Source organism: Gymnoscopelus microlampas, assembly GCF_963454915.1.
Source record: "Gymnoscopelus microlampas genome assembly, chromosome: 13".
Lineage (NCBI taxonomy): Eukaryota > Metazoa > Chordata > Actinopteri > Myctophiformes > Myctophidae > Gymnoscopelus > Gymnoscopelus microlampas.
In genome coordinates, this window is record NC_139950.1 from 32,511,143 (window position 1) to 32,525,618 (window position 14,476).

Sequence of the window (14,476 nt, forward strand, 5' to 3'; positions counted from 1 at the left end):
AGAGGAGACGTTCACTGGTCTTTCTGAACCGAACCTCGGGTCCCTTAACGTTTTTCTGCCTCTATTTCGATTCCACCTTACTGTCCAATACGGTCCTTTTTTTTTTGCTTCTCAGATCACAGTTGGTACTTTTTACGTAGGCTATCTTGCGGTTTTCAAGGCTTTCTGAAAGACAGTGATTTTAGATTAGCCGGGGTTTGATCATTTGCTCCATTTGGATTGTAGGACAGCCGAGCGAGAGCTTGGATGAGCTGTTTCGCCGAAATCCTGAGATGGAGTTGCTGTTGATCTGCGTTTCCCTGTGGATACTGCAATGCCATTCTGCCAGAGCGGACTCCATCATACATATTGGTAAGGGTCCTACATTATCTGCGTCTTTTAGCACAAGACAAGTGCAAAGGCAAAGCATGCGGGGATGTGCGCTATAAGGCGCATTCTGCGTCGCTCACTGGATTTTAGGAGGGCGGGTTAAATTGCCTATTCCGTTTGCACCCTATTTTGTATATTTTTTAACTCGTAAATGAATTATAAAGTTCGTTCTCAATAAACATATTTTTTTGATATTTTTGTTTATTCAGTGAAGACACTTTGAACTGTGGCAATTTTAGCCACCGATGCCCTTCCTGTAACCAATTTTGCACTAACGTATAACTAATTTTGTTGAACAACGACGAAATGAATGTCCAACAGAGACGTTGCCGAGGCTCTGCTAAAGCAACCTTCCTCATTTCCTTACCCCGCAAGCCTCAACTTTCACCAGAACGTGACCGCAATGTCAATAACCGCATAGAGGGAATGTCAATGGGGTTTCGTTGGAGATGCAAACGCATATAAGTGCCCTTTTGTGCCCAAACTTCTGACCAGCAGCACTGAAATTTTCAGAGGTGTATATTGATTCGTTTATACCCGTCATGATTACAACAGGACCTTTGAAATCAGGGTATTTTCATTACAATTGAAAATAGGGGAAGCAGTTTGGCCCCTTTCCCGTTGAAATAGGACTAGACTATGGCCATTTAAATATTGTACACACACACACACACACACACACACACACACACACACACACACACACACACACACACACACACACACACACACACACACACACACACACACACCTCCGCCGTGTGTGTGTGTGTGTGTGTGTGTGTGTGTGTGTGTGTGTGTGTGTGTGTGTGAGAAAGAGAGAGAGTGAGAGAGATGCAGACAGACAGACAGACAGACAGACAGACAGACAGTCATAAAGAAAAAGAGATCATTACCAACACACACACACACACACACACACACACACACACACACACACACAACACTGTACACTGAATAATTGCATACAAGTCACTATAGCGGCAGGAGTTGTCTTTTTCGCCGTTGACGCACACACGACACGAGCTATATAATTCGTGGCGTTTCATTCAGTCACACATCAGCAGATGTCAAAGCGATTTTTTATCAAATGTGTCACGGCCTTTCCAACCACATTGTTGCTGTGCTCACAGTTTACCGCAACAGCCTGGCACGCAGGCAGCAGCAGGGGCTCAATCACCAGCTAATACAGCAGCGGGACTTCATCCAGATAATACTGGCTGATGCTTCCTATAATGAGAGCGACCTCCATTATGGTTCAGCAAACTTTTTTCAATAAAGGGCCTGCCGCCCGCCCGGCCCCGAAGGAAAAGCTTTTGTCATCTCGAGGGAGACTGCAGTGTGTGTGTGTGTGTGTGTGTGTGTGTGTGTGTGTGTGTGTGTGTGTGTGTGCGTGTGTGAGAGAGAAAAAGAAAGAGAGAGGCTCGTTTATAATCACCAAAACAGGGCCTTCAGTGTGAATACTTTGACGAGCTCACAGTATTTTTGTTTAAACATTAGGCCAAGGGTCTTCAACGTTTGTCAGGCCAAGGAACCCTTAGCTGAGAGAGCGAGATGAAGCAGGGACCCCCGCTACATTTGCAAACCTCTTTGCCGAAAATAGCTCACAACGCCTCGCAGCGCAGGCTTTGTGAGCTTATGGATCTGCTATATTTTTTGGCTAATGTTCCCCTCAGTGATTAAGTGATTAATGTGAAAAACTGCGAGGTCCCCGTAGGGGTCCTGGACCCCCTATTGAAGACCCCTGCATTAGGCTATGTTAAAGTAGTCTACTTAACACTCCATGTGCTAAATGAGTCCCGATAAGCCCCACAATAGTTGCTGTTGGCTTGTCGCTGACCATGGTGCTGAAACTTCAGGAAAGGGCACCGCTCACCGTGTGAATGCACACGTGTTGCACAACTTGAGTGTGAAACTAAGCGGAGAACAATAGAAAGCATTGCTGCCAAATTAAGGCAGTCTTTCCTTCACTTTGACGTTGGCTATTATAGGCCTAGTAATATCATCATAGGCTATCTCAGCTGGTAGGCCAAGGTTAACCAAACATCTTCAACAGGGGGCCCGTGACCCCTATGGGTGGTCCTCAGAGTTACTATAGGGGGTCCGCCAAATCTTTGTGTGATAGGGAACATTATAGCGAGGCGTTGTGCAGATTGTGGAGAGTTGGTGTAGAGGGAAACAGAGCAACAGAGCCAACGGTCAAGTTAACTAAAGATTGAGGATTTAAAAGGTTAACTATCTGAAAATACACATTAGCATGAATCCAACTATCTATGAAATCTAAGAAAAAGTTTAATATGCAACACAGTTTTATACATATGTAGTGGGGGGTCCCTGCTTCATCTCTCTCTCTGCAGCTAAGGGGTCCTTGGGCCTAAAAACGTTGAAGACGTTTATTCAACACGCTTCCCTTGATATGGTTTCTTTGCCAGTATTAAAGTAGTATGCTTTGTGTGTTCGACAGGTGCCATATTCGAGGACAACGGCGCCAGGGATGACGAAATATTCCAGCTCGCCATATCAGACCTGAGTCTGAACGATGACATTCTGCAGAGCGAGAAAATCACCCACTCGGTAAAACTGATCGAGCCTAATAACCCCTTCCAGGCTGTGCAAGAAGGTAAGTGCTGTTCGATGGGATCATTTTTGCAATCGATTGGCCTTTTGTTTCATTACTCGGCGCCGCAGGGCGCACAATAGGGACTCTGCATTTTTTTTCTCTCAGTCTCTAAAGGGCGTCGTGGTTACGATCCGGCAAAGGGCCTTGATTACTGTATGTTCATTGGGCGAAAGCCTTCAATTGTATCAGGGGTCTTCAACATGGGCTCCGGGACTCCTCGGGGGTCCTCAGAGTTACTACAGGGTCAGGGGGTCCGCCAAAGCCAAATCTTTGTGTGGTGGGGATTGGGGAACATTATTTATAGCCGAAAATAGCCGATCTACAAGCTCACAGCAACGCCTTGCTCTGCGAGCTTGTAGATCGACTATTTTCGGAGAGTCGGTGTAGAGGGAAAAAGAGCAGACCAAGTACAGAGGTCAAGTTAGTTGACTAAATAGGGTTTAAAGGTTAACTATCTGAAAAATACACATTAGCATGAATCCAACTATCTATGAAATCTATAAAAAAGTTTATTCTGCAACACAATTTTGTACAATATGTAGCGGGGGTCCCTGCTTCATCTGTCTCTCAGCTAAGGAGTCCTTGGACTGAAAAACGTTGAAGACCCCTGAATTATGTTGTATTCCTTCATGAGCTTTGGTCATTTCCCGTTGTGTTTTTTGTCAACGTGGCGGAACGTAACGCTAATTATCATCATTCTTTCTTTTGAGAGATAAGGGACTACTGTGTGTGTGTGTGTGTGTGTGTGTGTGTGTGTGTGTGTGTGTGTGTGTGTGTGTGTGTGTGTGTGTGTGTGTGTGTGTGTGTGTGTGTGTGTGTGTGTGTGTGTGTGTGTGTGTGTGTGTGTGTGTGTGTGTGTGTGTGTGTGTGTGTGTGTGTGTGCGCGCGCGCGTGCGTGCGTGCCTGTGTGTGCCACCTGTAGACAGCATGCAAGCCTATACTTGGTGGAGACACAAGGTGTCTTCTGTGGTTGAAAAGCTAGGTGGAAGCATTGAGTTAGCACACAGCGTGACTGATAATGATCTCTCTTATGTCAGGAAATCATTTGAGAATGAAGCAAAGTTTCTCCAGAAGTGCCTGCACACCAAATCTCACAATCTCGAACCTCAATAGTTTTTTTCTTTTTTTAATGAAATGTCTTCAAATAGCAACAGGAACAAATGAGATTTTGTCTTTGGTTCACTGAGTAACCAACACGCAGCCACTCAGCTCTCTGAAAATGTATTGTCTGCCATATTTCACTTTTCTTTGCTCTAAAATATCAAAGCCCTGCAAAGCATAAAAAATGAGAGTCAAGATGTCATATGAATATAGGCTGGGAAAAGTGTTTTTTCAAAATTTTAAAGGTACACAAATGCATGTACAATTACGTTTGTTGAAATTAACTTGGATGTTCAAAGTATGTTCCTGTCCTTTATGCTCAGCACCAGAGCGAGACTGCTTTTCATAGCTCATCAGAGAAGCGAGTGCTAAAATGCTTTTTGATATACTCTAGTTTGGCCCCTTTCATTCAGTTATCGTCATTTTCACAGTCCCCAATACATATTTTATTTCACATCACACCGGTAACCTTCAGGGTTGTTGAGGGTTGTATGGTGCAGAGCATAGCACTGTTCAGGAATTAAACTATCTCTTCTACTGTATGTGTCAAAGAACTTTAAATATCTTGTCTACTTTAGGGTTTGTATGTAGGTATGCATGCATGCAGAACCACCTTCAGCCATAATGAATGCAGCATGGAAATAGGCTTCTTTATTGATCCCCGGGGTGGAATGTAGGTGTCATAGGAGCGACAGCAGTAAGAGTGAAACACAGGAGAGTTACAGGTACGAGTGTGTGCTTTGTCTGTAAAACATGTAACATAGGTTACGGTGTCATTAGTCAACCTGGGTCTTATTTTGATATTTGGTACTGTATTATGCTAATGAGAACAAAATAGAAGAGAGTTTTTATAAAAAGCAAGATTTATAATTTTTTCTTTATTTTTCCCCCTAAAATTTAGAGTAGCCTATACTTCTTTACCCCCTTTTCACACCAATTCCTCCCCACACACATTTCTGTGTTGACACTGCTGTTGTATCCTTCTGACTCACCTGCCAGTGAGGAGCCCCCACCGGGAGGACGTAGGGCCTTCGTCCTACTCCTCCCGCCCAACACTCCCTGCTGACAGGCTCTTGCGGGCCCCAGCCCCGTAGGAGTACATGCAATGACCAATATCACCCTCCCCGCCGACTTCCCTCAACCGAACACGGGCCAATTGTATCCGCATATACGGCTGACAAAGTCGAATGCACCACGGTGGATTTGAACCCCCACCCACCCCAAAAAAAGCTATATTTTGACAAAACTGTTATTTATTTACTATGAGAAAACCTTGCGGTTGTGGCCTACACATTTAAATGGAAATGGCTTTATTTCTGACCTTCGTTGCAGTATTGGTGAGCTTTGAATTATTTTATCTTGGAAAAGCATATGCTGGCTGCAATATTGGCCGAAACTACTGATGACCTCTAGTCTTCATAATGGGGCAAAGTGAGAACAACAAAAAATGAAAACTTAAGCACTTTTTTTCTGGACTGACTCAAAATATTGAACAGCTGTTGGCAAAGTCAAAGCAACAAGGTATTTCAACTACAATTTACTTTGTAGTTCTTCACATTATTAGCTGTTGACAGGTGGTTAGCTTTCCTGTTCCATTTTGGTTCTCTATTTATAATGCCCTGCAGGATGATGTGTGTCAAGCAGACTTGACACACATCATCTGTATTCATTTTGTTATGTCTCTACTTTAACTTAAGAAATTCATAGCAGGGGAGATATGTAGCAGATATTGAAAATGAATAAATGCTGGACAATAAAAAAAGAGGTGCAATAGTTTTGTAATTGTTGAATCAGGTCAAAGGCGAGCTTGCTTAACCATTTTCAACTTGGCTATTTTGGGGTATACCATTATAGGCAAAATTCCAAACATTTCACAAATACTGTATAGTATGGTTTCACCCCTCAACTGCATACATAATAACTTGCATTTCTGTCTTGACCTTCCTCAACATATAGGTCAAACAATTCCTGTCAAATGCAGGTATTTTGCACACCCACACAGTTATAGCTAACCATAATTGTGCTACCCATAATTGTGTATAACCATAATTGTGTGACTGCACATCAGTTGTGGAGCACCAGTGATTGACCTGGTGCCCTGGGATTATTTCCACCTTCTAATTTCCAAACGCCATCCTTGATGACATCACACTAGGACAAGAACATAGTATATATATATCATTGGCGTCAGGCACCTCTCTCTATATTCTAACTTTTTGTGTTTTTTTGTAAATTAACGCCCTACTTGATCATACTACAGCGTCACACAGAAGCATCAAAAGTAGCAGATCCTCAAGCTCGAGCTTGTCGATCTGCTACTTTTGCTATTTTTGAATTTGAATCCTGAAAAGTAGCAGTTTTGGACATTTCCACCCAACAGAGATGGTAACAGTGATGGTTATATAACAGGGAAAAAAGTTTTAGTCTCAGGTATTTATATACAACTCAGGCATATTTCTTGCATTGAACTTATGGCAAGCTGACCCAGCTAATATGGCGGCGATGTTGACATACAGCCCTAGTAGCCACAGCGGCATCTGCGTATTTATGTCTATGCACTGGAGCGCCAGGCACTTGGGGTGACATTTGGAATTGGCGTACAGTATATGCTGTGATCTATGAAGGCCGTCCTGAAAAGACAATAGACTCTTAGTTCTACAAAAGCAACAGAAATCAATTATTATGAGTAGGGGAGCCCATCTAGCTATTTTAGTATAGTAATTTTTGGCTTTGGAATAACAGTTTATTTATACCTTCCCTAACGAGTAAACACACCTGTGCAATAGGCCTCCACCATAAGACTCATCTTAATTTACAGTTTGCTGTGTTTTGACTCTCTGAGTCTCTTGCAGGAATACTTGGACAATCTATTGGAACAAATCCATGACATACTAACAATAACCATCTTCAGGGTAATTGGCATGGATTGGTGGCGGGGACTTGCTGATTCCTCATTCCTTGACGCAACTTGTTCCATAACGCTGTCCCCCCATTGAACTTGTTAGCCTTAATTGGGTCTTCTTTAATTTGCTTATAATCACCGCTAGCGGTTAGGTCCCCTCCTAATCTAATATTCTCTGGAGCGGATGATTAAGGGCCATATACACTCTGGGGTGGTAGGGACCTAATACAAGGTCGATAACACCCGGATCGATGGGCGTCTCCGGACTCTTGGTGCGTGAGGCACAGGGGAGGCTGGAGAGCGTTGAGTGACAATGGGGATGAGTTGACCTTTCTCTTTGCTCTTTAGTTCACTGCCACCCCACTGTGACTGGCAGTCAGGGCCCTGCCAATGCCTGGCGAGGAGAGGGAAAGAAGGGAGGACAGATGGTAAGAGTGAGAAGAATGGGGGCGATACGATAGAGGAGGGGTACTGCTGGTTGACAAAGAAAGGGTGAGCGTGGGGGTGGACAACATGTCAGGGGTAGCACAACCTGGGAACCCATTCGGTAAAATGTCTCTGGGGGCACCGCCTCCTTTTTTGTGTAGAAACAGGAATTTGGTTTGGCTCCTCCCCTTTCCTAGTCCACTTCCTCCCGGGTGCTTCTGTGTTTATTCCTATTAACAACAACCCTACATGTTTAGGGCAGTGCTGCTGACTGAGTGCTGCTGAGAGATTAGGGGTAGCATGACTGGAGCCTGACCGATGCTAGATTTTTGTGTCCGATACAGATTTTGGAGAATCCTAGCCCACTAACAATTTTTGACTGATATTTCCTGATAGCTGAGTGGTTAAGGCATGTACCACATACAGTCGGCTGTGATGTCTGACACAGAGTTTCAGGTTCGATTCGCAAACCCAGTGGACCTTTGCTGCATGTCTCGCCCGACTCTCTCTGTCTCTCCTCACAGAAAAAGCCCCAAAAATATAAAAAAAAAGATGGTGGGGGAAAAAAAGGTTGAATAAACATGAGTGTATACAACAAGAGGTGTTTATACAGGAGGTGTAAGGTGATGAGTAGAGGTTGTCTCATGAGAGGAGAAGTTGCTGTGTCATGACTGTCCTTACTTGGCTCCGGATGTCCTCGAACTGGAAATGCACATTAAAATGGATGTCAAACAAGCAGCCATTCACAACGCGACACAGTGCAATGTTGTCCTCTCATCCTTTGATCGCTCCATGATGGTTGCTCAAGGTTGTCTAGATGCTCTTGCTGTTCACGCAAGTGGACAGGCAGAACGCTGTCCTGTTTATTAAGTTCCTTTTTAGACCCCGGTACTTGTATTGTGCTATGTTGTTGCCAATCGTAAATGATGTTGGTGGTAGTAGATGGGTGAGCCAAAGAAAAGGTATAGAATGAATGACTCTATTAACTGGTGGTGAATGTAATTCTAATTTAGCCTAACAACGTGACACAACACATTGCGTTAGATTGAGAGTCAGCTATTTTTGACAAGCAACACTATCATGTGACGGTTAGCATACGTTAGGCTTTAGCCAGCTGGCCAGGGTGTTTTCTAGCCCCCTGTAGTCAAAACGTGCGGTAATTTGTTGAGTGCATTTGTGCCCCTTCCCACATCACACCCACCAGTTGACCCTCCATTTTCATCGCAACTCATGCCAAGGTAAGGTCAAGGAGAATTTAATTGTCAGCACATTGTGCTCTAAGCCCAGAGACTGAGAAAACCTCACCATGTCATTCTTTCTCATTTTTCTTTTTCCACTTTTTCTTTTTCACTTTTCTCAATCTGCATGGTAAACACTGCAATTATTGCTCCTCTTAAAGTGTTTGCCGGGGTGATGCAATATCCTCCACCTGATTCCATGCTTATGACAACTCATTACTCGACGCGCTCTAAACGTGATGGAATGCTGGCCTTTGACTATTATTGTCCCGCTGGTTTTAATAATGCCGCGTAAATCATGGTAATGGATTTGTTTGTGTTTTCATGTCTATTTACCGGCGCTACACAGAAGGGGGATGATCAGGCCATTTTGCCAGGCCCTGTTAATTACCCAATGGCTATTTTTAATCCGTCATAAGCTCCTCGATGGGCTGTATAGTGGGCCTCGCTGGCACCTTAATCAGCTAAGTGAGGTTGCGGCAGACGTATACCTTTCACATTTTAATCCCTTTCGTTAGCATGAACCCCATTGCTCAGCATCCTCCCTGGAGTCAGCTTCAGTGGAAAGGTTTCTGCAGGTTTATGGTGCAGTGTGAGGTTTGAAACATATACTGTACGGTATGTGGTCCAATCTAGTGAATGCTCCACAGTGTTTATATAGTATTTTACATTTCATAGGATACTGCCAGATATTTAATGGGACAGTGTCGGGTCTCTGCTCTAAATGTAAAGTGTCTTGAGACAACTTGTTGTGCACTGTAATATAATGGAATTGAATTGAATAATTATGAATGAACCACTTTCAACCTGGCATCCGTATTTTGGTCATGTCATTATAGGCGAAAGATTTCAAAAACTTCCCTAAAGATCAAAAATGGCTCATCTACAAGCTCACAAGGTGTCGCAATGACCGCAACGACACGTGAGCTTGCAGATCACTTGTCAGCTTGTGACACAACCGTACAACACGTTTGAAATAGTGCTTAAGTGGTTGATAATCACATTCTAAAATGTGACCATTAAAGAAATGTGGTGCTCTCTCAAATGAAAGAGGCCATAACACGCGACAGTAACACTTACTCCCCGAGGCCGTCCAGAGAAGCTGTCTGAGCCTGACAGACAACTAGTTCCAGCCTCACCAGTGAAGTGACTGAATGTTAACATGGGCATTTCTGTATACTCAAAATATTTCTCCTGACTTAGAACAACCTGACAAGCTTGGTACTTACAGTATGCCTTCCAGCTACATGGGAGGTTACTCGATAACAGCAACCAAACAAGATATACTGTATCTGCATTAGTGCTGAGGCTGTGTAGATTTGGCATGACTGGGGACAGTTTATGTGCTGGCGATGCTGCGGTGCAATGGAGCATGCATGATTCTGAATACTACAGTTTGTGAATGTGTAGATATCTACTCAATTTATGCTGTGTGCACACAGTGTCCTGTCCTGTGTGCGTGTGTGAGAGGAAGATATACAGAATACATCTCAGTGATTTACCCCCCCTGGTGACTGCTTACATTAAATACACTCAGGCGCCATAATCATTTCTTACCTTACATATTTGGTTCCTCCTGGCAGAGCTCTTATAGTTTTTCATGCAGGTTGGGCACCGTTCACATTTGAACCGATACAGGTACTGGTACATGTACCTGGATTCCTGTATTTTAGTTCGGAGAAATAGGTCCAAACTTTTTCAATTTGAATAAATATGTATATTTTAGTTGTAACAAGCCTATATGTCAGCTATGCCCAAAATAGAGATGTCAGGTTGAACTGAGTTCCGTACCCGAGTGACATTTTCAAAGACAGTGTCACCATCCTGCGGATGTCTGAAAGACTGTAGAAGTATAGGTTCTCTGTGACTGCATACATCATTGGTTCTCAAAGTGGGGTCTGGGGACCCGCAGGGGTCCTTGGGGGGTACCAGGGGTCCCCAGCAAAATTAGTTAACTCATTCAGTGCCCAGCATATTTATGGAATTTTGGCTCTGAGTGCCACAGCCAAAATTCATTGTAAAAAAAAAGTGCTCAGGAGCCAAGATACAGCCTTTTTCAGTAAGAAGTTAAACAAAGAGTGAATGGAGCAGCAAATCTTCAAATCATCATATCTTGGGTTCTGAACAATTAAAAAAAAGAAAAAAAAAAGTTGTTTTTTTTTACTTCTTGGACGTCCAGTGGCACTCGGGCTTATATCAACGGACGTCTTAGACGTCCAGTGGCACTGAATGAGTTAATATAGCGTCATAATCAATTTTAACCACATATTTTATACTTTGACTATTCAAAAATAGCAGATATACAAGCTCATAGCGCGGCACCGAGTGCCACGCTATGAGCTTGTAGATCTGCTATTTTTGAAAAATCCCTGGCACAAAATATTTTTGACGTAGGGGTCCGCAGCCAAATACATATCATTTTTGGGGACCTTGACATGAAAAGGTTTGAGAACCACTGGCATACATGACAGCTCATCAGGACCTATCACTGGGGTGGGAGGGGTGGAAGGGGTCAGACAGAGTAGAATGGAATACACAACAAACACAGATGCTTTTTTACCACATTAACCCTGGTGTCCCTATTTTGGGCATGTCATTATGGGTGGCGTTTCCTCAAAAGTGCATGTTCTATGCATTGTGACGCAATGAGTTGTGAGCTTGTAGATCAGCTTTTTGCACTATTCAACGTACAATGAAATATAGAGCTCATGTGGTTAACGAACAACTGCAAAGCTCAGACATGGACACAAAAACACAGAAGTTTATCTTACTATCTCAAAACCAATCTTTCATTGGAAAAGCCTTTTTTTTATTTAACCTGCTGGTCCAACCTAACTTCAACCCTAACTCTAACCTTAACCTAACCACAAACTAACCCTGAGCTCAAATCCCTTACCATAAAATTTACCATAACCTTAATCCCTAATCCTAATCATAACCTGACTTTTTTCATAATTATAATTTTCACTGGGAGGGTGTATTGTGTGTGGAGGAACAAACTGTCCTACCTAGTCCTTTTCCTAGTCCTTCTCCCCAACCAGTCGGAGTCACTAGTGCCGTGACAGAGATTACCCTCTCCGACTGGCTTCTCGCCCTCAAACACGGCCAGTTGTTCTCGTTGGAGCGCCCAGACAAGCTGGAGGCACCGCTGGAGGCACCGCATGGATTTGAACCCATAGAGTCTCCATGGAAAAAAAAAAATTAATCATAAAAATTACCCTTTTCCAGAACAATGTCCCCACGAGGTCAAATGTCAATGGGTAGTAAAATGAAGGTAATAAAACATGCTCACGCACGCACGCGCGCGCGCGCGCACACACACACACACACACACACACACACACACACACACACACACACACACACACACACACACACACACACACACACACACCAGTTCAACTGGTGTTTATTGTCATTCCCAATTCATTCATTATTCTTTCTGTTATTTTCAGATACTGTAAATGCCTTAGCAATACTGTCCACCTAATATTCATGGCAATAAGGAACTGAATTGAAAAAAAGGAAATGGAGTAGAACAGAGAGAGAACAGGGACACACAAAGAGACATGCAGGCAAAGATTTATTGCTTGGGTCAGTGATCCAAAAAGCTATTTTGCTCTTCATCTCTTCTCTCACAAAGAAGAATGTTTCAATGAAGCCTCGTGAGCTGGGCTTTGTCCCCTGTTCCTGAACCTCCGGGCACTGCCTGCGGTCCGTCCGTTTACTTGCTTTGGAACACCTCTGTGTCACCTAAGCCTCGTGCTGGCACCAGATGTCTCTTTTTGGCACTTTTCCCGATAACTTCTTAAAAACGAGCATGTAACCAAATGGACCTGTAAGGTTCCATTTGGATAAATGAGAGGATAAATGAACACTGAGGATTTTACTGTGCAGACTTACTTCAAAGTGGCTTATCACAAAGAAGAAAAAACGAACAAACTTTTAAACACTTTGAATTTGATTTTTGAAGTATGGTTGTTTCGGATGTTGATTAACTTCCAGACCAGCGACGATACACTTAAATGCCAAACATAATCTGCATTCAAAACACAGTCAAATTCTGTTAATTTAGCTCTGAGAGCTCATTCGTACACTCTCTGCATTACAATTGGATACACTGAGGATTTTACTGTGAAGGGTTAGTCATGGCATAGGTGTATCATGCAAATGTCACCACTACCTGAAATTCACTTGATTTGGATAAACACAGCCTTTTTTGTTGTTGTGAGTGCGTGTTTCTGCGGCTAATCTAGCGGCTAATCTAGCGGCTAATCTAGTAGTTTGAAATATTTTCTTTAAAATCTTTAATTATATAATGGAAGTCAAGGGTAGTCAGATCGGGCTGAAACCTTGCCCAAATATGGAGTCATATATCATAGATACATCACAGATGTCTGACATCACAGACTGGCCACATAAGCCAAAGATCCATAGGTAAGCCATGCCGTTATTAGACCTTGTCTTGTTCAAGAAATAGTCGGATGGCTTATTGTGTATTGGGCCGACTAATTGGTACTTAATGGCAGGTTAGGGGAAGTCTGTGCCCTCAGGGATATGTGCAGAAAAACGCAGATCCAGTAATTGGATCAGTTATGTTAAATGGGGCAAAGGGCATAAAGATGGCAACCGTCTAGACGGATATTTCTCAGCACTCCCGCTATTCATTAAACTCATGAGATAGGAGTCACAAGACTCTGTGAAAGGAACATTGGTGGATGGGGACATCACGCTAGGTGCACGGGGAATATTCACACCGTAGTCTGTGACTATTCTGATGTGAAAGACAGTGGGCTCCCGCATATTGATTTTCCAATATGGCAGCGGCGGTGTGGTGTATGGCTAATGGCTAAATGAGCACAGGGATTTACGGTCATCAGACTACGACAGACGTGACTGAAACAGCCACCTTTTGTACATACACATGAATACAAAACATGTCTTTCTCTGACGGGTCACGCAGCCCCATGTCTTATTCATGTCCCCGGCCCTCGTTGGTGTGACATATTTACAATGAGCCGGTGGAGCACACCGTGACAGATGTTAGGGCTTTACCTCGACCCCAAACAGCCCACAACCACTGGGGATTCAGCATCAATACCACTCTACCTGAGAGAGAGAGAGAGAGAGGAGAGAGAGAGAGAGAGAGAGAGAGAGGTAGCCCAAAGGAGACATCCTGTCTGATCGGATTGATGCTGATGAGGCCCTCGGCCTCCGCTGCAATCCATCGTGATCCCACACGTCTGCGCTGTCATCTCTCTTTGTACACACTGTTATGCTTCAACGTTATTGAACCACCCAGTGTCCCTGAGAAATGACAGGCAGAAGGAGGGGGGTCGAGTTGCAGGGGTGGGTGGAGGACTTATGGCGTTGTGTGTGTGTGTGAGGCTGTGTGCATGTGTGGTTGTATGCCCAAGTAGAAGTATATGCATAGCATACTTGTGATTGTATTCATATTATTGGGTGCAAGTGTCTATATTGTCTGCTTGGCTGTCGGTATGTGTATGCATTGTTTTTCCTCGCTGTTATTTCCTGGCTTAACTGCATTTCAATTTGGAAGGTGAAGTTCTGGTCTTCAAGATTATATTGAGAACACCCGTGACAAAAGTTTTGTAAACTGTAATGGCTTTAAAGTCTAAGCTTGTATTCGTATAACTTTTTGCAGGGCCCAGCGGCCAGCACTTACAAGTCCATATCCCTTACTGACTCATCATTGTTGAGACACAGATGTGTGACTGAGTTATCTGTCTAATAAAGAAGTAGCCAATCGAAGCGCAATTGTCCCTCCAGGCTATGGGATAAAAAAAGCTTGCGAGAACA

At 43.5% G+C, this 14,476-nt stretch overlaps 1 protein-coding gene across 1 annotated transcript in view; it reads left to right on the forward strand.

Moving 5' to 3' along the window:
• Positions 1-272: 272 nt before the first annotated feature.
• Positions 273-14,476, forward strand: part of grid1a (glutamate receptor, ionotropic, delta 1a) — a gene marked incomplete at its 5' end in the record, with an annotated part of 373,857 nt that continues 359,653 nt past the window's right edge. Inside the window, 2 exons of the mRNA XM_084075722.1 lie at positions 273-351; positions 2,834-2,989. Coding sequence (XP_083931848.1) covers positions 273-351; positions 2,834-2,989 — 235 coding nt within the window. The remainder of the gene's footprint in view (positions 352-2,833; positions 2,990-14,476) is intronic.